Here is a 24,243-nt window from a genome sequence, read left to right as displayed (position 1 = left end):
TCTGGCCATTCTCTGTTGACCTCTTTCATCAACAAGGCATTTCCATTCACAGAACTGCCACTCAAAATTCAAATTCAAATTTTACATTCTGAGTAAATTCTAGAGACTGTTGTGCGTGAAAATCCCAGGAGATCAGCAGTTACAGAAATACTCAAACCAGCCTGTCTGGCACCAACAATCATCCATGCGATTATCTATTCAGCCAATCGTGTGGCAGCAGTGCATAAAATCATGCATATACGGGTCAGGAGCTTCAGTTAATGTTCACATCAACCATCAGAATGGGGAAAAAAAATGTGATCTCAGTGATTTAGTCCGTGGCATGACTGTTTGTGCCAGATGGTCTGGTTTGAATATTTCTGTAATTGCTGATCTCCTGGGATTTTCATGCACAACAGTCTCTAGAATTATTCCAAATGGTGCCAAAAACAAAAAACATCCAGTGAGTGGCAGTACTGTGGACGGAAATGCCTTGTTGATGAGAGAGGTCAACAGAAAATGGCCAGACTGGTTCAAGCTGACAAAGTCTATGGTAACTCAGATAACCGCTCTGTACAATTGTGGTGAGAAGAATATCATCTCAGAATGCTATTGAGTTGGTGCTGTTTTGGTGGTACAAGGGGGACCTAAACAATATTAGGCAGGTGTTTTAATGTTGTGGCTGATCGGTGTATATACACATATTCCAATATGAATAGCTTGCATGGTAGCTCACCTGATAGAGCATCTGACTTAGAATTGGATCACCGTGGTTCAAGTCCAGCAGTTAACTCATGCTAATATGTGACAGTACAGAGTCATAGAAGTGGCATGAAGTGATGTGGTTGGTTCAGAAAACGTGCCTTTTTTATTTTGCTTCTGCATTTTAAAACACTAATGGTTAGATTTAGACACTGATAAGGTAAGGATGCCTTTTTGAACTTCTCATATATATTTTAAAATGCTAATGGTTAAGTTTAGGCGTTGAGTTGGTAGGTATGTCTTTTTTAAATGTCTCATTTATATTTTAAAACACTATTGGTTAGGTTCAGGCAAAAGTTTTAGGTTAGTTTAAAAACAAAATTGAATCTAAAATATACCTTAAAACCGCGCCTGAACACGATACAGTTTTACTTGCTTTTGGCACCCCCAGCTGGACATTTCACTAGAACTCTGCAGTCAAATGTGCACTACAGCACGTAAATTTTGAATTGCAAATATGTTGTCATGTTCACGTACATTTCATGAGACAAGACTGAAAAATACTCAACTCCTCTGACCCGCTTCCTTTTTTTTTCCTAGCTGTTTGTCTTTCCTCAAATATAAACAGAAAGTTTGACTTCTCCTCCAAAATCACTACATGGCCCAACACTGAGGAAATTATGTTTTACAAAAAAGGATACACTAAGCCATTCCATTTCATTAATTTTTAATGTCATATTTTCCAAAGTGCAAAATGCAAAACAAGACAAAACAAAAATTAAAATCAATAAATGCTTAATTCACTCTATTATTTTGTGTTCATTCATTCATCCTTAATTCTGATATGCATCTCTATCTATTCATATCACTGCATCAGTTCTAATTGTAGGGAGTGTGTCATTAAACAAAAAGTTGCTTGAGTTGTTAGAGACTGTAAACATTTTTCTCTTAAGTGTCCATGTTTGTGTGTGTACTTTATGTGCCATTGAAATGTGGCTTTAACACTTTGGGACTGCACATCCCTCATTCGTCCCCTGTTAAGCACTGGTTTAAGGAAATGCATGGTCTTTTTGTTATGGTAAATATCACCTTGTCAGACCTCCCATCTCACAAAGAGAGACATGACCGAGAGGCAGAGTAAAGAATGCCCCAGAACTGTCAGACAGAGGCCACTGGTACTGAAGCCAGAACTTGGACAGACAGCTCCGGACACAAGGTACCCTTCACTGCTAAGGGTGTTATTCTGCTCTGACAAGGCAAATCCAAAGCCACTGAGCCACTGAATGAAAACAAAGTAAGACTTTGGGTGGTTTGAAAGCATCTATTTTCTACTTGGGACACTCTGTTCTCACTCATAAGTGAGAACAGAGGAACCACTGAAGATGTGTAGATGAGGTGTTTTTGAGTTTCCATTTTAGTGCTTATTAATGTTATATTATATTGAGTGCAAATCCATTTCTATTGGGAAAAAAATGTTCAGTAGAATAAAAAGAAATTCCCTGTGTCAAAATGATCAATGTGACCGTCACTATATAATATGATATATTATATAGTGATATAATACTTTGGATATGATATATGTAATGTTTATATGTCGCATTGATTTTGTGCTTCTGTTTTAATTTCATCTTGCATCAGTCACATTGTAATGATCAGTTTAGTTTCCAACTTAATTTGTAATATCGACTCCGCAAAGCTAATTTAGCTAAAGCAATTTGTATTGACTGAATATGCCTAGAAGACTTATAAGTACACATAAATCACCTGTAACACTCCCTCAACACAATAATAATCCTCAGCTTTCACCCCCTCTAGTTCCAGATGACTGTATACGTACATTTGTGTTTGTGTATAAAAATCTTTCCTTTCCCTTTTCTTGTCCTTTCCCTTTTCTTTTCCCTTTCTTTTCTATATCCTTTTCCCCCCTTTCCATCCCATCCCATCCTTTTTCGTTTCCCCTTCCCTTCCTATCCCATCCCTTCCCTTCCTTTTTTTCTTTCCCCTTTCCCTTTCTTTTTTCTTCCCCTTTTTCTACCCCTTTCCATTTTCCTTTCCTTTCACATCTCTTCCCTTCCTTTCATTTTACTTCAGTTTTTTGTACCTTTTCATTTCCCTTTCAATTTTTATTTTTCTCTTTCTCTTTCCTTTCCTTTCCTTTCCTTTCCTTTCCTTTCCTTTCCTTTCCTTTCCTTTCCTCCCCTCTCCCTTTTGCCTAATGCATATTGCATTTTGCCTTTCCTTTTGAACAATTACATAAGCCTTTAACTCTACCCATATACTCCATTGTGTTCAGAGTCAGCCTTATGGATCTGTTCCCTGCACACTCTTAGCACTAGCCAGTTGCTTTCTCAGACTCTGGATCTCTTTATCTCATCCAGGGTGGCTGGTTCTTAGTGGCTAGTGAGGATGACCTCAAACATCTACAGCCGCTCACCATGCGGTCTTGTCTGGACAGCTTGTCTCATTCAGTCTCTAAGGAGCTCTCTGTACCCTTTCAAGAAAGAAAACAGGAGATCTGTTTTATTGACTGTGAGATGAAAGAATGTTGTCCTTGAAGGATGGATATGACAGAATTTTCATTTTTGTTTGAACTATCCATTTATGGGTGTATTTATTTATTTATTTATTTATTTATTTATTTTTTTCGCACACTGCCTCCACAGTTGGAACTATTATGATGCAAATTAGAGTAGAACAGTAAAAGCTGCCCAGTGCTAGAAGTTATTATTTTGATTCCACCACAATGTTCAAAAAAGTGTCAAAAGGAATGAGTAGCTGGCTGCCATTTAAAGCAAAACAAATAAATACTCTTAGATCACTGCTTTCACTGTACATGGTTCTGACATACCTTTAGTGCAGTGTTTTATTAATAAATTGACAGGATGATTATTACGGATTGCTTTTTTAACTTGACTAATCCAAGTACTTTTTGGTGGCCTAAAGGTTTGTGTAATTGTTTGAGTGACAAACGGTGCAGTTTTCACTTCTCTTGTCTGCTCACAGCCTTGGGTTGGTTGTACTGGATGCTAACAATCATTCATAAATGGTCATTCAGAGATCTGTAGTACACCAATTTTCATTTCCTAACAGTTCTCATTTCCTAGTGGAAACTGACCTCAGGGATTGTGGCAAAAAAAAAAAAAAAAAACCAAGCATCATACCAGACTCAGAAACATTTCGGGTCAAAAATCTTAAAATTATAGCAGCTAAAATGATACTAACCTTATTTTTTTCTACGGCACCTTCATATAGCCAGAATGACTATATTAGGGGAAATTTTCTATTCTACTCCAGCTAATCTGAGAACTTGGCAGTGCGAAATAGATTTTGTTGACTTTTGTTTGACAAATTGCTTGCTATGTTCCTCATATGACAATGTAAATGTAAAATTTTCTGAAGAAAATATGAGTGGTGCTCTACCATCCAAAACTCGCCACCACGATGCTCGAAGTTATGGTTGGTTGCCAGGGCTTTGCTATTTATTTGCTAGTGTGTTCTGGGTGGTTGGTAACGTATTGCTATTACTGGTTCCTCTATGGCTTGGGTCCTTCATTCAGTGTGGCTTTTTTAGAGCAAGAACGAGTTCAGTCTGAATAGCCCCTTATAGCAAACCCCACTAATGAATAGTTTTTCCTTGAAAGTTTTCACATTCCTCTCTAAGCACAGTGTCTATGCTGTCTTTTACTTCACAGATGAGGAAAAGTTCATGCAATTATGTTATTACTTGATCTGTTTTAGCCTCTCTCTGGTCCCTGGCCCAGATCAGTGACATCATGAGTTAAAGTTACAGGCAGGTCATCATGTGGCCTGGCAGACCATGCTGCAAAAAGAGCTGCTGCCATAGGGAGAGCATGAAACATTCCACATGTGGAAAATAGCTTGTGGCTTCCTGTGGACTTCCACTGTTGGCACTATTACTTTGGAATTCTATATGCTGGAATTGCTTCTTGGTCTTAATTGCATTTATAGTTTTATAAATCCAGTGGTACCCAGTATTTGTTTTTGTGTGTAAGGATTGCTGGACTTGGTTTTAGGTTTAATACTGACAGCAATGCCTTTGTGTGTAGAAAGTAATTTCCACGCTTTAACATTTTCATTTCTTAGTGCGCCATTACAGGTCCTTGCGGTAAGAAATCTTACAGTGGATTTCTCAATAATTCCCCATAATTTGATTAACTCATGCTTGACAGAGGGTGATTTCCTCTCAAAAGGAGAAGCCTTAAAGGGATTGAACAGCCACAAATTTGGATCAGGCCCCATTGTACAAGTGTTGTCACCTGTGCAATCCCCACCAATTACATGCAATACTCTGCAAATCTCAGGATGTGTAAGTGCCCAAGAACAATCAAAGCTGCTGGAACGTATTCTATTAGTTTCTGAGCTTTTCTGAGCTTTGTGTTTTGACACTCAAGTGAAAGAGGTGTAAGTGGCTGTCAGTGGGCAAACCAATCACAAGGCTACTGGCATCAAGTATGTGTGTGTTTGTGCATTAAATTCCTGTCATAACTGAGAAACCAGCCTCCCATATTGTCAGGAATTGCTGAAGCAGGATATGTTGTGTAATTAGGAAGGAACTGATACAAGATTTCAGTGGAAATGAAATTTGTGCCAATGTGCATATAAATATTTGTATAAGAGCCTAAAAGGGAAATTGAATGTGCCTACTGTTTCCTGTTTACATGGTAAAAAGTGAAAATCTCCAGTGGTTACCTTAAAGCTGAAGAACTTTTTCAGTGTTAAAATGATTTCTTCTATCCCAGCTAAATATGCAGAAACAGCTATAAGTAAACCAGTTTAATTTTCTCGAACACCGTGTCTCTGTGGCTCTTTGAAAATTCCTGTTTGTTTCAAGTGACCCGCTTAGACCTGCCCCAGCATTGATACTCAACATATGACATGAGTTGGGGGCAGGACTATCTCTTTGTTTGATAAACTGCAGAAGAGGGGCATATTCGGAACTCTGTTTTAAAAACATTGTTTATTTTTGCAATTCCATTCGGTCACGCTAGTGTCGCTGAAATAATGTAGTTCAGCTTTAAGGAGCTATTTTACTACCTGTTTGAAATTGAGACTACAAATGACTTACTTTGGTTTACCTAATGTAGTTAGGTTGAGTAAATTATATGAAATATTTTGTAAGAATGTTGTCTTGTTACAGAATATCAGTTTTGGACCTTCATTGTCATACAGCTTTCAACACTGTTTCATCTTTGTCCTGTCACCTTGACAGTAAAAAGTTGCAATATTGTATGGAGACAATCATTGATTAGTTTAGATTGCCTCCTTGGCAATTGTTCTTAAAACTGAAAACATTGTCTTTCTTTCTCACTTTCTTAACTATACATTGTACGTAGCTGTAGTTCCATTGCAATCTGTAAGATGCTTCATACATCATTATCTAAACCTGCCTCTCCTCAAGCTTGTGTTCATTTAATGATGAGGGAATGCTGTGTTTCTGCAGCCTGCTGCTGCTTTCTTGTGATTAACTGCTGATTAAACAATTTGGCTCAGTAATCAAAGAGGAAATGAATGGGAATAAATAGAGTTCCTTCACTCATTTGAGCTCCTCTGGTTTTGTGCCGAACATCTCGCCTGCATTACCTTCTGTTTTGTTTCTTGATAATACTCTCCGATTAATTCAGCACATTGTTAGTAACCTGCCTGCTGATATTTAGGAGAGAATATTGATGGAAAATCAGCTGCCTGTTTTGTTTGGCTTGTCAGGGAAACTGACAACATAGGTTTTATGTCTGATCTTCTTTAAATAACCTCAAAATGATACAAACCAAATCAAATCTTATGTTGACTGAAATCAGGTGGTAGCCACTTATATTACATCCAGTCAGTAGACATGCAGCTTGGGTAATTTCCATTAAAATGGGAATTTGCGAATCACAGCCTGCATACTGTACATGCAAATTTTGTAAGAGGGCACAGTGTGTGAGTGTGTGTATGAACATGTGTGTTATAATCCTCTCTGCTAATAGATGCCAGGTGGTGGGACTTTAAATGTTTTCCCATGGATTTCTGTGGTTACTTGAGTTCTTTACAGATTCTGACTTGACAGCATTACACGCTTTGTCATACCGCTTGTTTGCAACAGTGAAACAATGGAATTCACCGACCCCCTCTGGCCCCTTTATAAGTGCTGTATTTCCAGACCTCAAACCCCTTTGTGTTCTAGTTAACACAAGTTCACGGAGTAGTTACGTAGATCGTGTTTTTTTTCACAGCACAATTTGAAGTGACTTGAATATATTACAGTGGCTGTTATTTCTGTTAGTACTGTATTCTTGCTTGCTTGCTTTCGTTTGTTCATTCATTTCTTTGTTTGTTTGTTTGTTCATTCATTTGTTCATTCATTGATTTGTCTTATTTGTTCCTTGTTAATTCTGTAATTTGTCTGTTTGTTCATTAATTTGTATTTATTTATTTATTTTTCATTCTTTATTTGTTTTGTTTTTTTGGTTGATTTGTTCGTTCATTCAATCATTTAGTTGTTTGGTTGTTTGTTCGTTCATTCGTTAGTTTTATTTATTTATTCACTAGACTAGATGAACATCTCAGGCTATGCTCAGAATGGAATACAAGTGTACTGTTTAGTGCATTCTGCACATTATATAGACATTATTATTATTATTATTATTATTATTATTATTATTATTATTATATAGTGTAGATTATTATTATTTTTTACTTTTAAATCTATATTACAATGAAATTACATTGAATGCACATTTTATTCAAAGCAACATACAAATGAGTAACAAGCAATTTGTCATGCATAATTACAAAATACTAAATGTTATTATTATATAATAGTTTTATTATATCTTATTAAAATTATATTTTATTATTTTTATTATTAAATGTTTATTGTATTTATTATAATTATTATTACTATTATTATTATAGACACATTATATAGACCTTCAAATTTTTTAAGTATGTGAAACATTAAGCTACATGCAAATGGGAGTATGCTACATTGTTGTCAAATGACCTCACCACATTGCATGTATAATTTGAATATGAAGTTGAATATGTGGCTACATCCTTGAGTCTGATTAAATAGATTTGTCTAAAGACAAAAACTTGATTTTATATCTGGCTTATTCTTCACATTTTTATTATGAATGAACAATGTGTGCAAAAATTCCTTCACTTATTTTTTGGAACCCAGTTGAATATTGCAAGATATTAAATTATTACTGTGGGACCCAGTCAAGTTTATTATTATAATGTAGTACTGAATTATCATTATTATTTTGAGGATTATATTTGTTTTATATAAAATTAATATATTTCTATCCTTTTTACGTCACCTTTCCCTAAAGCTTTTATTTTGACACTGAAAGTGCCGCATCAGTGTGGGTTTACAATGTTCTGCATCTGGTGAAATGCTGTCATCTCATTTTCTATTATACTGTGCTGTGTTTGTAGATCTGTATAATAACTTGTGTGCTTGAATCTGCAGTACTTATCTTTCCCAGTGCATGTGAACTGCTCTAAAAGCGCTAAAACACAAGCCCGTGAGCCCTGCGTGTGCACAGAACAGCGCGTCACCTGATTATTCTGAAGCGCACAGAGACCGTGTTTATCTGTCTTTAATCAACACCTTATGCAATATACAAATCACATATTACCATATCGCCATTTTGATGCTATTTTGATTAATTGTGCAGCCATGAAGGATCATGAGTTTTGTCTACTGATATGCTCTTAATGAAACCTGATGGCTAAATAAAAAGCACATAAAAATCATCACGATATTCACAGTATTGCTTAATTTTATATTGTCAGCAAAATCATTGCGATTATACACTCTCTGTACACATTCTCAATCATACGCTTACCTAATCAGCCAATTATGTGGCAGCAGTGCAATGCATAAAATCATTCGGATACAGGTCAGGAGCTTTAATGTTCACATCAACCATCAGAATGGGGAAAAATTTGATTTCGGCTGTGGCATGATTGTTGGTGACAGATGGGCTGGTTCGAGTATTTCTGTAACTTCTGGGATTTTCACGCACAACAGTCTCGAGTTTACTTTTTTGCCCAAAACAAAAAAACATCCAGTGAGTGGCAGTTCTGCAGATGGAAATGCCTTGTTGATGAGAAAGGTCAATGGAGAATGCCTAGACTGGTTCAAGCTGACAGAAAGGCTACGGTAACTCAGATTACCACTCTGTACAATTGTAGTGAGCAGAATAGCATCTCAGAATGCATGTCAAACCTTGAGGTGGATGGGCTACAACAGCAGAAGATCACGTCGGGCACTTTATTAGGACCATAGTGTTCCTAATAAAGTGCTCAGTGAGTGTATAGTAAATATTTGATATATTGCCCAGCCCTAGTATGGTAATATGCTATTCCAAACATAGCCTCAGTCACTCATGTCGACATAAGTGTAACAGTGATTTAGCAATAAACCTCATGATTGTAAACTGACTGCCAACCCTGTTGAGGCTTTACACAATGAATCACATTCACACAGTGAACTATTGCTTAAAGGCCTTTCCTCCCCCTCAATCCCCTAATCTAAAAGCTACAGACATACATCATATATGTGATTCCTCTGGAAAACTGCAGGCCCGACATGGGAATATTTGCTCAGGAAATTTATAGTGCATGTATATGATGGGACCATATGTGTGAGTGGGAGAAAAAGGGAGAGAAATGGTAGTTTGGGGGGAAATCCACGCCTTGAATGCATTAGACTGGGAAGCATGATCCCCCTTGAGGATTCCTGGAGCCTGGACTGGGACCTCACGGCCAAGTGTGGGGGCCAGTTAGAGTCCAGAAATCAGCTTCTCAACATCTGGGACTTTTTTCATTCCATTTGGTCAGTTTGGAGCACAACCACTAGGCTCATGTCCAAACAAATAAAACAAGCAAGTGAAGATCACATGCTGTTTCATTTGTAATTCATAGATCACATGTAATAAATGTATTCAGCTTGCAATTAATACATATTTATATTAATGTGGGAACCAAGAGTATGGAATATCAGTGAGGTATACATTGTATGTGTACTATAACTACCATATTTGTCTTCATTTGATCTAATTTCTGTCTAGAAGAAACAACTGAGACATTTAATAGACCTGATTTGTGATTTTCTTTCCTATGGGTGCAGTTACTGATGGCTAATTTTGCTCAAGAAACTTTTTGCAGAAGATTTTTATTTATTTTTTCAGATCCACTGTTACTTTTGTAGTTAAGTTAATAAACAATCAATTTAACCTATAACCTCACAAACAGACTGCTCAGACAAGGATCTACCAAAGCTGGTATGCACCTTAAAGAGCAACAAGGTGCACTGTATTTACTTTTGCAGCCAAGGATTTTTCACTGTTTTTAGAAGAGACAAGAGCTTGATAGGGTCTTGCCAAAACAAGCAACCCCATTGGGTTTGTGTGGAGAGCCATTCACATTCTGATGGCCACTTCCTGCCCTTACATCATTGCTTCCTGTCCTTACATCATTGCTTCCTGTGTGTATCCGTCTAAGTGAGCATCATAGTGTAGCCATAATAATCTTCTCCTTCAACAATCTGAATCCTGAGTGTGCATAGACAACGTCATGGCCAAAGTAGAAATGATACTATTTAGTTGGGACTTCTTAGTCTCAGCTTCAGGACAGCAATTCCGGTGACAAATGTTCAAAAAGATTACCATGACATTTATTTCCTTGAGGGTCTATATTTTATTTCAGGTAACCCCGCTCCTAATGGCATTGAAAAACAAAATAAATTGAGACTGACCTCTTTACATGTCAATCAGACAATTTTTTCATGTCTGAGTGGGCGGTTTTTAGCCAGAATAAGCTGGAATGAGGACCAGGTTTTATATCGTAGTCAAAAGTCTGGCTATGCATGATTAGGGACTTCTAGCCATGATATCTTCAGAGCGCTGTCAGTCTTGTGGCTTCCTGTGAAAGTCTTTGATCAGAAACATGACCCACATGACCCCATTACTGAGCACAGGACCAGACAGCGAGTAAAGGCTTGTGTTAAAAAGTCTCAAATATTTTTAAACGAGGTATTTCTACATTTGAAAGTCCATGTGGTTTCAATTCCATACCTTAATGTTGGTGAGAATGAAGAGACACCAGCTTGGCTACTGTGCAAATGTGCTGCTTGGCAGAATCCACTGACTCTGAGTTTTGTTGATGTTAGTGCTCAACCATCTGTATGACATATATATTCTCCTTGGCAAAAGTCACTGGCTTGCTCTGTAATTTTGTCAAACTAATTATTCAGTTACTTCATATGAGCAATCATGGATCCACATCTGTAAGAACATCTGGGCTGAAGCATTTCGTTCACAATATCCATCTAAATTTTAATCTCTTCGATGAGTTTATTCAATGAGACATTTGGAATAGTTACTGTATGAGCATCACGTTGTATAGTTCTGCATGAATCAGTGACTTGATGCAATCTGGTTATTGCATTGTACATTGCTTGAAATGCTTTGTGACAGCATGGAAAGAAGATTTAGTACACTTTAAGTATTTTCAGTATTTCAACATTCAATATTTTAAGACAGCGAGGCAGAGTCAGGGTCACCATGTACCAATTTATACTTTTTGTTTTTGAGGAGGCACCAATGACAATCTTGGCTCAATGGATGCAAATAAGAATAAAAAATTACCTTTTAACAACTTAGTTATACTTATAAACTTAAGACATGTTAGTTTGTATAGTTTTCGTCTAGCTGGCAAGGGGACCTGGATTCAAATCCCAAAAATTCAAATAGCTTGTTTTTCAATAAACCAAGCAAAATTGCAACTGAGTTTGACAGTTAATGCATTTTTGTTGTATGGAAAGGAGCAGCTTTGTCATTTTGATAATAGCTTTTTAGGGAACACTTTACCATAATGTTGTATTCATTAATGCTAGTTAACCACAATAGTTAACTTGAATCAACAATACTTTTATAGCACTTATCTTGGTTAATGTTAATTTCTACATACTAAAACAATGTTTGGATTAAAAGTTGTATACATTAGTATTAAACACTTTTTTTTCTTTGCAGTAATCACGCTGCTTATCAAAAATACAAATAATTTTTTTGGAAGTTGTTTTCAAAATCCACTTCAAAATCTGAGTTGGCATGTGCAGAAAGACATCAAGGTTGTGCTGATCACTATGGCTGGGTATTGATACAGTTTTACCAATTCACTTCTGATTCACAAGCTTTCATTTTGATTCGGATTTTGATTGGATATAATTTCATATGGGTATATTTCAATTATAATGTCAATTTCTCCCAGCTAATGATTTTTATTATACAGTGGACCTTAACTAGGTAAATTACAAAAATATTAATTTTACAAAATATATTTTATTTGTTTTTCATCATTTGTCACATTTTAACTTTTTAAAAATGTACAAATCCATGTATTCCATCAATAAACTTGATATTATATTGCATATGTTATATTTTGTTATATGTTTATTGTTTAATGCATAATTTTTACTATTTACAAGTATTTTCATTGATTTGTACAATATATGATAAAAATTATTACTGTCTCTTTAAGAAAACTGGCAGTTCTGTTTAGAGCGTCTGTAAATGAGCGCATGTTAATAAGAGAAGACTCGAATGGCCTTTTAACCTCACCAGTGCTATTTGTGATTAGAATTAAATGTTTATTTTTTGTTGTTTTTGATCAACAATTGAAGAGACATTATTCAATGACAAATGGATTGCGTGGATCTCGTCTTTGGACACACATTACACGTAACAATTCAAATCAACTCTCAACACTCAGTGAAAGGATGTTAAATTTCTTCGCCAATTTACTACTCAATCACTGATTAGTGGAATCTGAACATTTGCCAACCAGTGGCTAATCACAGATAGAGAGTTGCACATATTAGTAGAAGAACGATCTTGGGATTTAAGAATTTATAACAAGATCCTTCAAATGAAGATCGAGATGCATCAGAAAATTAATATTTGTACCCAGTCCTACTGACCACTGCTACTTATTTTGCTCCATGGCCTGGTCGTATAATGGAAAGACTTTGCTGAAGTTTAAAGTGATGAGTTTTAGAGATCAGCTGCTGACAGACAGGAGATCATGGGCTCAGAACAGCCAGCTGGAGCACTGATGGAATGAGACAGTTGCTGAAGTGCACAGACAGGACCTGACTTTGCAGTATTAAACGTCCAGCAGTCTTTGTGTTAGACAAATGACTCTGAGAATAGCAAGCTGTAGGTCATCAGTTCGGTGGACTCCATCAATGTATGTGAGCAAAAGCATTTTGTAATGACTCCATTTTAACTCCACTCTGGGGTTTTTCATCAAATAGATATTCCATATTCATACATCACATTCATGCATCATTTATTTTCGCTAAACATTTCAGAATTTTGATCACTGTCTTTCCAATAACATTTTAAAAATGTAACCTTCCTGCTTGTGGTTTACAGATGAAAGCGCTCTTCTCTCTTTGTGTATTTTGAAGCAAGTCAGATAGCCATGCTCACCAATGCCTTGTCTCCTCTTAAGTGGTCAGACAGTCGTATCGCCAAGCCAGGCATTCCATTGCAGATCCCACAAGAGGGAAAATGTTTGGCCCTGACCTTTGACACGTAAGCTGAGGCACAGCAGAAGACCTCCATGTTCTCTCGAGAGGTTTTTTTCCCATCCGATGACTCAATTAGTGAATAAAGCTCAGACGCATTAACACATTAAGGCAACACGCCTACCTGTTCCCTTGTGACTAAACACATATGCAGTACGACTGGAAAGGTTAACACTGCTCTGAATGATCTCAAACTAGAGGACAAGTCCTGTGCTGTTTCACACTAAAGAAATTTAAAACATTTCTTTTAATAACAAATGCAGGATCCAAGGTGAAAAGACCCTGATATACTTTACTGTCAGTTTACGATCTCCGTTAAATGTTCAACTGCTCACATTACAGAAAGAAATCTTGTCACACAAAGCAATCTCCTCTCTGTTATGATGGTGACATTGGTGAATACAATGCTGAGGGGGAAATGTACACTGTAGAGTCCCACAAATAAATGTTCAGGGTATGTCTAACCCTCGTCAACATGATACAAGACCTGGTGTATTTATATAGCCTACAGCAGCTTTTTGCCAACCCTTTTTTTTTTTTTTCTTTCTTTTGGCCTTTTTGCCCAGCATATTTACTTATTTTAATCGCATATAGAAATAATTAATTTTTTTTATGTTTACATTATTTAAAATACTTTTTGATGAAGGGTATGAATTGTCAAAATACACTGAGTCATGATGAAGGTAAAAACAACAACAGTGGATGTGCAAGTCAAGAGCGCGTATGTGAGGAGGTCTGGAGATACCTGCATTTGTATAACTCAAGTCTCTATGAAGACATCTTTATGGGTATAAACTCCTAAAGAGAAAGTCTGGTGTCTCATAGCAGTCGTAGCATGCATGCACCAGCTGCCTGTGTATGCACGCACAGTTTTAAGGAGTATACTTTGATAGGCTCATGTTCGACTGTACACAGACCCTGAGCGTTCGCATCAAAATGGAAGAATACCTAGGTCTTAAGCCCCACACTGAAAAAATACTTTGAATTTACATGATTTAATCATGTACACCATTTCCACATAAATCAAGTTACATCAACATATTTTTCCACTTCGTTTAGCTCATTCATTCTTTGTAATAATAAACATAATTGTTATCCTAATTTACACATTTGTCAGATGCTTTTATTCAAAGTGACTTACAGTGCATTTAGGGTTTACATTTTATCAGTTTTGTGTGTTCCCTGGGAATCAAACCCATGATCTTGGCATTGCTAGCACCATACTCTACCAGTTGAGCTAGCGGAACAAGCAATTGCAACATAATTGAATAAAGCTATTTTTAAATGATCCAATTAAGTAGCCTCAAAATGATTTTATGTGTGTCCCTGAAAAAAATGCACAAATAACAGCACAACTCAAAATATAGGTTCATTTATTTCTTACCAATGTTTCGTCAATCAGCCTTTTTCATGGAACAATTTATGTGTGTCCCTAACTTGATTCATTTCCTTAGTTTTACATAGTTTGTTTATGTTGAGTTATGTTATAAGGTTATGCTAGTTAGCTAACTTTTTGCTAGCAATAACATACATTAGCATGCTAAATGATAACAAAGTCTTTCTAGCAAGTCAGTCCACTGTCGGCCATCTTTGCAACACTCTCGGGAGGCTATTTCCAATCATGCCAGTGCAGCTCCTATCTACTTGAATGGGAAAAGACAGAAATCTCAAAAATGGTTGGTCAAGATTACGATCAAAGAACATATTTCAAATCAGGAATAAAATCTGACACCACTGGAATCATAAATTGTGCTTCTTTACCTCAGATTATGCTAAAAAACTCAATTTTCTCGGCTTGTATAGCTAATGTGCATGTGCGTTCTCAAGTTGGTTGACAGGTGATGTCTGTGTCTAAAAGGTGACTGGCTCTTTTACCTTTAAGGCAGGACTTTCTTTCTACATCCATTGACTGTTGGCTGCCATTGGGTGTTCCAATCTCTCCCATTCATTTTAATAGAAGTGGCCCATCTCTGCTAAATAATCTCTGATGATAAGTAGTAATTGCTCCTTGAGTAAAGCAACATACAACATGTTCTTTTTGTACCCGTCCACAACCTAAGCAAAAGCTCCACTCCACAATGATATCCCAGTGTAACAGAGTTGGTTCTAAATCCCAAAATGAAAACATTAAACACTATCAAGTCTACCCTTTTTCTCATCTTGCTCAAAAATTCATAAAATAACACTTAATTTCAACATTTGTACCCTCCGCATCAAGTCCCATGCAAAGCTTACTGGGAACTACAAATCCCCTTGTCCATGTTGTTGAACATACTTGATTGGTTCACATTCACCCTACACAATGGAAACTAGTAGAGTGCACAATTTACAGAATTATATTAATCAAAAGCGATGGCGTAGATTTGGCTTGAACATTGGGGGGCAACCCAATGTTTACTTGATTGTTTTGATTATTGGGGGGGTTGGTTACTCTCCCCCCCATACAAATAATATAATTTATTAAATCGGACACAGCCTTCCAGTTTTTTTCTCTGAATGGGGCAGTTGAGGAGAAATGTCTGCAACAGTGCGAGAAATTATTTTCCTTCAAAAAATAGCCTTTTTATACAAATCTAAATAATAATGGAAAATAGTGAAGTTAAAACCCGATGAGATCTTTGGTAAAGCTTGACAGTGGGCTGTGAAATGAACTCCTCCAGCAGTGAGAGTGATGAAGGTGAGAGAAAGAGAGAGAGAGAGAGAGAGAGAGAGAGAGCGAGCGTATGTTACGAGCTGAAGGAGAAACTTCAAACAAACTCACATCTGTCCACACACTTGGTAGCTCCAGATAGAGGCAGCACGTTTTCCTTGACACGACCGCTGTTTGTTTGTTATAACTACACTATTAGACATGTATTTATTTTTCGGGAAAATTTCCCGTTGCGGTTTGTGGCTGCGGGACAGCTATTGAGCCAGGTGAAGAGGAGCACCAGGGGTCTCGCGCTCTATCGGAGAAATAACGGGAGCTCACCGCACGAGACACTGATTGACGATTATTATGCGCGCGGATTCACGATGACAGCGAAACGAAAGTCGCTCAGACTAAAACTCAGACGGTCGTTTAGCGTGCAACTCCGAGAATCAACATCTAAAGCTTGGGATTTATTATGGAAAAGTGTCAGAGAGAGACGACTGGCAGGTCAGTGACATGAAAGTTCGCTTGCAGTGTAGTTTTCAATGGATTCAGAGTTCAAATACTCGCGCTCGGTCTGTAGGAGATTATACATGGTTTCTCATGCTGAAAGTTATTGGCTCTGATTTAGATGATCAATCATATGGCTGATGTGCACAACAGAATCAAAAATAGTTTATTGCATGACTCCTTTTGTGATTATAGAGGGTTGATTTTGAAGTTTACCTAGCTTTTGCATTATTGTTATTTATTGCAGCATGCAATAATAGTCTGTATTATATTATATTATATTATATTTTATTATATTATATTATATTATATTACATTGACTGTCTATCTATCTGTCTAGATAGATATTTACTGTAGCTAGTGTCTGAAAAAAATACTGGCAAAGCAGGTAAATAAATAATGTTGTATGTTATTAAACCATTTTTGACTGATTTGCAGAGATTCATTTGATTTGGTTTATAGCGGTATTATTAAGCCAGTAAGATTGAATGCACATAAATGTAATCGTGCTCTTCATTCTGTATTGAAGGAGAGTTTTGCATCATTACTGATTGGCAGTACTATCAGCTTTAATCAAACTTTTTTTTTTAAAGTGTAGATTTGCTGTAAAAATGCTTTCAGATTGTATACATAACTGGAATTATAAACATACAATTTCTGATGACGTCTTCAGTCTGGAGACCCAACAGTACTTTATATGACCACTAGATGTCAGTCAATGCAATGCGGTGTTCAATGGAAAACCCTACTAATCCCATGTCATTTTCTGTTGGAGTGTTTTATGGTGATCCATCTGTTACAATAATGGACAATAATTAAGGGTCTGTTGTTATTCAGTCTAAACCTTTCAAAGCTTGTATATTTGTCTTGCTCGTGATTCTTTGTTTATTTGGCCATATGCGTGGGCTGCCATGGGGATGGTGATAAAATTTAGAGGCATTGTTAGTATGCCTCTTAAGTTCATTTCCATATATGTATTTCAGCAATGTGATGTTCCATGCAGGTGGCAGTCATGTGCGCAGTCTGGCCTGGCTGTTTATACACAAGCCAAACAATATGGTGCCTTTTATGGCATGACGGTGGATAGCTCAGTGTGGCTCCCAAGAGGGGAACATTTCAATTCGACTTGGGCCTCTATAAAAAGTACAACCATGAAGGATATTCTGGCATGTAGAGCCCCCCATTCCAGCTCTGTCCTTCAAATCAAGGTTTCTTGCAAAAAGGCTTTAAAAAACCAAGGAAATTGAGATGGAAGAATAAAATGTATAGCCAAAACCAAAGGTTACTGATGATTTGTTTGATTGAAGGTGTAGCCAAGTTTTGCATGGCAAGATTTTTGACTTTCAGCATAAAGTCTGGTCCACATAGCAGCATATTGTGGCCATGACCTGCCTACTTGGACAAAAAGTGAACGTATCACCATACCTGCCAACATCGAATTGTGAAAAATAGGGAGACTGTAGGGAGGTGTACGTGGTTCGTATGTGCGAGGAACTGCAGCCGGTGGAGTTTATGGTGCCCACGTAGGGAGTAGGTGCACTACGCAGACTGCATAATATGCATATGGGGAGTGGCAGTACTAGAGGTGTGCAACCCAGTCCGAGAACCCGACAGGTTTCAGGCCGGGTTCGGGTCAGCTTTTCAAGTTGGGGTTCGGGTTGGGTTCGGGTTTGTAATGAATGAAAAAATAAACAGGTTACCGAATTTTCATTCTTTGCGCTGCGTCTAGATTGTTTTTAGCGCAGTTGTCAAAGATTCAACATTCTAAACAAGTTCAGGTTGCATAGAGGGGACTGTTGCAGTTTTTCATATTATTCCAGATTGTTCTGCACCAAGCGGGGACTGTTGCATTGTTTAATTTTATTCCAGATTGTTCTGAACCAAGTGAAGTTTCAGCAAATAAACGGTAAGGCAATGCTTTTTTTCCCTTCTGCTCTAGTGTACTGAGGGGCTGCTGTACCTTGTTAAAACTGTGCATGTTTACTGTTTCAGTACTGTTACAAATGTTGCCTATATGCTTACATAAAATACAGCCTATTGCAACAGTACTTGCTAGGAGAAGAAATTAGATGGTAAGCGATTTCGGGCTTAAAATTTGACGGTATCGTTTGGGCCGGGTAGGGTCGGGCCACACGGTCTCGGGTACGGGTTGGGTTTGTGTTTCATTTTAAGGCCCGTGCAGACCTCTAGGCAGTACCGGTCAGTAATACTAAATGTATTCAGATGGTCCCTTACCACATCCTTCAAAGTTTTAGCAATAAATGCTTTTTAATTATTATTAATAATAAAAAGTGTATATTCTTTCTTATATGCTGAGAACTTCCTGACCCATGACCTATAAAAAAATATAGTTATTTTTATTTCTTCGATTATTTATATTATTTATGCATACATCTGTGTTGGTTTATGTGTATTTTGACGTTTTTTTTAATTACTTTATTTAAATTATTGTTTTCCTTCACCTGTACTTGTCTTTATGACTCAGTGATAGTATTCATGCATTGTTGGATCTGTGTAATTTTGTAAATCTTATTGAACCTTCTGTTTTATAATTAAAAAAATCCATATTTTTAGCTTTTTGTGTGGACTATTCAGACGGTCCCTTAACACACCCTCCACATTGTTAGCACAATTTAGCACAATGCGTGGACTTTTCAGACAACCCCTTACCCACCCTATGAGAAATTTCTAACTTATATCAGTGTTAAATTAACAATCTGGAACAATTTTGCCTTGACGCCATCTGACCAGCTTAGGGACAAATCGCGTCCCGTATTGATTCGATATGGGATGCATCATTTCATATTAAAATACAGGATGATCCCGTATTTTACAGGATGGGTGGTAACCCTACCTACAGGTGTAATACATTCTCATGAGCAAAGTGTGGATGCGGAAAATCATGAGTTTATCGAGAGAAAATGTAAATCGAGAGTACAGCGGGAGGAGAGGTGGAAAAGCGGGAGAAACACAGTAAAATCGGGAGTGTTGGCAGTTATGCATATGACCAACATTAAAAAAGCTACAAATCATCATTCTTTTTTATTTATGTGCCAATTAAAGTGAGTTTATCTGAAATAGTCTACATTATACCACAATAATAGACTGGCATGTTAAAAAAATAAAAATAAAATCATATTATGGTGTGGCAGTCTTTGTGAACAGTTAGAAAACACTGAGAAATAGCAGAAATGTGTATAGACTTTGAGTTTCTGTCCGTCCAAGGTAGTACTGATTATTTTCACTACTATCTTAGAAAACAAAGTGGAAAATACAGTTCTGCTTGTAGGAGATAAAGTCAGCATAAAAGTAATCCATATGACCCCAGTGGTTTAATCCATGTCTTCTGAAGCGATCCAGTTGGTTTTGGGTGAGAACAGATCAAAATGTAACTACTTTTTTTACGGTACATCTTGCCATTGCAGTCTCTAGGTACAATCATGATTTCAAGCTTGATTACAATTCCTAGTAGACTTGCCACGATATCATAATTTTCACACCGGTGCGGTGTTCATGTTCAAACCGACTAACACCGGTATTACTGCTGTTTGGATGCTAAGTGGTACTATGGGGTATTTTTCGTTAAGCAATACCCTACACAATAACGCAAGGCAGCTTGATTTCAAAATTTGAACTTTATTTTTTGCTGATTTTAACAAAAAATTCAAATGAAACTGATGAAACTGAAAAAAATGAAGTGCAATTAAAATGTGTGTTGTCAACTTTTTGAAAGGTGGCTTTTCAACCGTTATGAAAGGCAACATCTCTTTGACAATGAACCTACTTCATCCGTGCATTCTCTCCGTCAGGCAAGTATCTGTCTATGACAACAAAGTTACTAATAAAAATTAAGATCTAAAAACAATTATAAATGTAAACATAATAAATATAATGATGATAATAATCACTGAAATATAAATCATGGTTCGAGTTGAATGTGTTTTTGTATTATTTTATGATTTAATCACAGAGGCTATATATAAAGTGACCCTGCAGAGTTGTGCTCACAACAAACTGCTCTGTGGAAATAAAGCAAACTGAACTCAGAGCACCTCCTGTGCTGAGATGGTCTGAGGTCATTTGCAGCATTCTCATAGAAGATACTATTCTTGCAAAAAAAATTCAGAAGACTGAAACAAAGAGTGAGAACCCTTTACATATGCATGTTCCATGAGACTGCAGGTCTCCGAACAAACAGCGCATCAGACATGCGCATAGATGGCTTTTCTGTCATCTGTTCTTAAAAATACAATAAAACGTGTTTCTTCAAGCACGTGTCTGTGTGTCTAACAGCATTTCTTGTGTCATTCCGAATCCATTCATTATGTTTTCCCCCTTTACCCGGTATAAAATTTCACACCGGTGTTTTTACCTTTTACTGAGTAAACACCGTACACCTTGGCAACCCTACTTCCTAGTGCTTGATGCATGCACAGAGCTTTAGATGGCGCTATAGGAAGTGTAATCAAGCTTGAAATCATGATCGCCAAAGATACTGCTGTCAAGATGTACTTTGAAAAATGAGTTACATTTTGGTCTGTTCTCACACAAAACCAATAGCATCACTTCAGAAGACATTGATTAAACCACTGGAGTCTAATGGATTATACTGCCTTCATCTGCTTTTTGGAGCTTCAAAGGCCTGGTAACCATTGTATGGACCTACTGAGATATTCCTCTAAAAATCTTCATTTGTGTTCTGCAGAAGAAAGAAAGTCTTAGATGGCATGAGGGTGAGTAAATTATCAAATAATTGCATTTTTGGGTGAACTAACCTTTTAAAGCTACACTATGTAACTTTTGGCCCTCTAGTGGTTGAAGCGTAAAACTGCAAGTTACTTGCGGAGAAACATTGTTTTGGTAATTACGTGAGTTGGGCTTCGGCTCTGCTCTTATGCGCGGATTAATCTGATGTTTTGAGGCATACACCGGACCCTTTCTGATAACTACAAAAAAAAAAAAAAAAAACAAATGCAGATTATCCAGCGGATTATAAAATATTAGCTACAAAGTGAAATAAAATATCTAGCTCAAGAGATAACCTGTTTAGCTGGTAATGGTCTCTAGTTGGCTAATTAGATAGATGAAGACGTAGCTAGTTTGCGGACCCTTAAATTGTAAAAATTTCCACTGTTCGTGAAAATAAAATGAAGCACTGCAGTGCCACAACCCTAAATAAAATGCCCCATTAGAGTGGCTAACGCTATATAACGAACTAACGTGCTAATGTTTGAGAGCTTCCTAGCTAAATATCGGTCCAATAAAATATCTTACCTGTTGAGCAAGAAAAAAAGCAATCTCTGGGTTTGTTTTATATCCTTAACGATCTTGGAGTTATCGCCACCTCTGAAAAGCCAAGACAAGCCGATGTTGATTTTGTGTTTTATTACAGGCTCTGTTGCTTTCCATTTTGCTTGCAGACTCTTCTCAGTTCAAGGTTTCTTTATTTTGAAAATGGATGATTCCACAGAGGGTTGCATTTTTGAACGATCCATAAACAATGTTGCTCATTTGTTGTGGCTACAAGCTTTCAGCTTCAAGCTACTACCACTCCTTCCACCGCACCATACTACACTATAGTAGCCGGACCTTCTTTTCTTTATTTACGGAAATGAGGTAAACACGCAATGACGAATGATGGAAGTATGCAATTTCCTGGGAAATCACCCTGATAGCTATAAAATATAAATCAGTGTTATAGGCTTACCATAGTGAATCGGGTTAACATGGTCTGGAAGACGGATTTTTGGTGTACTCGCATATTAATTACATTTTTTTTTCATTTCTAACAAAAAATAAATAAATCTTACATAGTGTAGCTTTAAATTAAATACAGCAGCAATCAAGGAAATGATAGATGGGCTGCTGAAAGACAGATCACAACAACATTTAGCTGTTTTTGCTTATAGTCCAGTCAATTTTACCATATAAAGTTACCCTTAAAGAGAGGAACAGATCCCTCAAAACACAGTGGCAGAAAACTCATAAATGTGAAGCAGCTTTGACATTTTTAATGGTAGATTCAATCAAACTAGAATTCAGAGGAAACAGCAAAAACAGTTTGTTTTCTGCCTTTTCTCTCATTGCTGGAGCGAAGAGTAAGCACCTGCTGGTTTTATCTGGCTTCTGCCCACATTCAACGACTCTTCCCAGAAACCCACAGAGTAAATATTATGCCAATAACTTTTCTTTCCAATGGCTTTGTTGATATCTAAGCTCTCTTTATGTCTTCAAGTTGTGGAGTCAGCATCCCAGGCTTGAGTTTCTTCTCAGCCAGGACGTTTTGCTGGAGCTTCATTGGAAATCAGCCGTCATATTCAGCTTCTCTTTGGCTCGAGTCTCATTTGAACTGATTTTGTAAGCCATAAAACTGTTTATGTTTCCATCGTATTATAGGTATTAATCTTGATGGTGCAGCAATACATTTACATTTTCTTGGCAGATGCTACCTGGTGTAAAAATACACAGATGGAGTACCAAGACAATGGCAAGTGCAGTCTGTACAATACTGTATCTTAAAATGTATCCTAAAAACATCCTCTATATCAGTGATTCTCAACTGGTTTTGCTTCAAGACCCAAATTTTAAATTGAACCTCAAGAGGTGCCCCAACACGGTACCAAATGCATGCCTTATTAATGTAGCCTGGGATGTATTTTATTGTACCTTGCAAAGTTCATGGTTTCCGAATTTGCCCCAAAATACCTTAGATTTTGATTGGACGTAACTTTGACCTCAGCAACAAAAAATAGGAAGCATTTTCTCATCCATTTTAAACATTGTTAATCCTATTATTTTGCTATACTAACTATCCACAATTAAATGGCTTGTTGCATTTTATTATTTGCAGTTAGTCTATCAGAACAGACCTGAGACAAATTTTTGGGTCCCGACCCACCAGTTGTGTACTACTGCTCCCTGTTGTGTTTACCACTGAATTGCAGTTCAAAGATCTGAGAGTTAGATTTCCTTTATGCGGTTGCCATTGAGTTCAAACATGTTGAGGCAGGTTTGATATGGAGTAATGCCTCCATTCACTTCAAGGACATACACTATTGAATACTGTTTCACATAAGTACAAGGACTGAAGCCGTCTTGAAGCTTTGAGCTGATGAGGAATTTGATTTTGAGGTCCTCACAATGCAAGTGAATGGTACTTAAATTTGGAAGCTCCAAAAAGCACATAGAGGCAGCATAAAATCCATCAAATTTTCCATACAACTCCAGTGGTTAAATTAATATCTTCAGAAGCGATACGATAGGTGTGGGTGAGAAACAGATCAATATATAAGTCCTTTTTTACTATAAATTCTCCTCCCTGCCCAGTAGGTGGCGATATGCATGAAAAATGTGAATTGCCAAAAACAAAAGAAGAAGAATGTGAAAGTGAAAGTGGAGATTGATAGTAAAAAAAGGACTTAAATATTGATCTCTTTCTCACCCATACCTATCATATCACTTCTGAAGACATGGATTTAACCACTGGAGTCATATGGATTACTTTTATACTGCCTTTATGTACTTTTTGGACCTTCAAATTTTTGGTACCCATTCATTTGCAATGTGAGGACCTATAGAGCTGAAATATTCTTCTAAAAATCTTCGATTGTTTTCTGCAGAAGAAAAAAAGTCATTCACATCTGGGATGGCATGAGGGTGAGTAAATGATGAGAGAATTTTCATTCTTGGATGAACTATCCCTTTAATGCAACAGTTTCCAAGGTGTCCCTTTAATGCAACTATGTATTAGAGAAAGAGAGAGAGCGAGCATGTGGAATGTGCATTCTTTGGCAAGCAACGAGCATGGTCTGTTCTC

At 37.0% G+C, this 24,243-nt stretch overlaps 1 protein-coding gene across 3 annotated transcripts in view; it reads left to right on the top strand.

Annotated features, from left to right (window-relative positions):
• Nucleotides 1-24,243, top strand: part of LOC127422052 (stAR-related lipid transfer protein 13-like) — a 127,435-nt gene that overhangs the window by 42,361 nt on the left and 60,831 nt on the right. The window contains exon 1 of one of the 3 annotated variants that reach the window (XM_051665394.1): nucleotides 16,066-16,424. The exons of the other annotated variants lie outside the window; for them this stretch is intronic. Within the exon in view, the coding sequence (XP_051521354.1) occupies nucleotides 16,301-16,424 (124 nt within the window). The 5' untranslated portion in view covers nucleotides 16,066-16,300. Of the gene's footprint in view, nucleotides 1-16,065; nucleotides 16,425-24,243 lie in introns of those variants that run through there. 3 annotated transcript variants of the gene reach the window in all.

Source organism: Myxocyprinus asiaticus, chromosome 31 (genome assembly GCF_019703515.2).
Source record: "Myxocyprinus asiaticus isolate MX2 ecotype Aquarium Trade chromosome 31, UBuf_Myxa_2, whole genome shotgun sequence".
Classification (NCBI taxonomy): Eukaryota; Metazoa; Chordata; class Actinopteri; order Cypriniformes; family Catostomidae; genus Myxocyprinus; species Myxocyprinus asiaticus.
The sequence above is the reverse complement of the archived record's forward strand: the minus strand, read 5'-3'. Positions and strand labels throughout refer to the sequence as shown.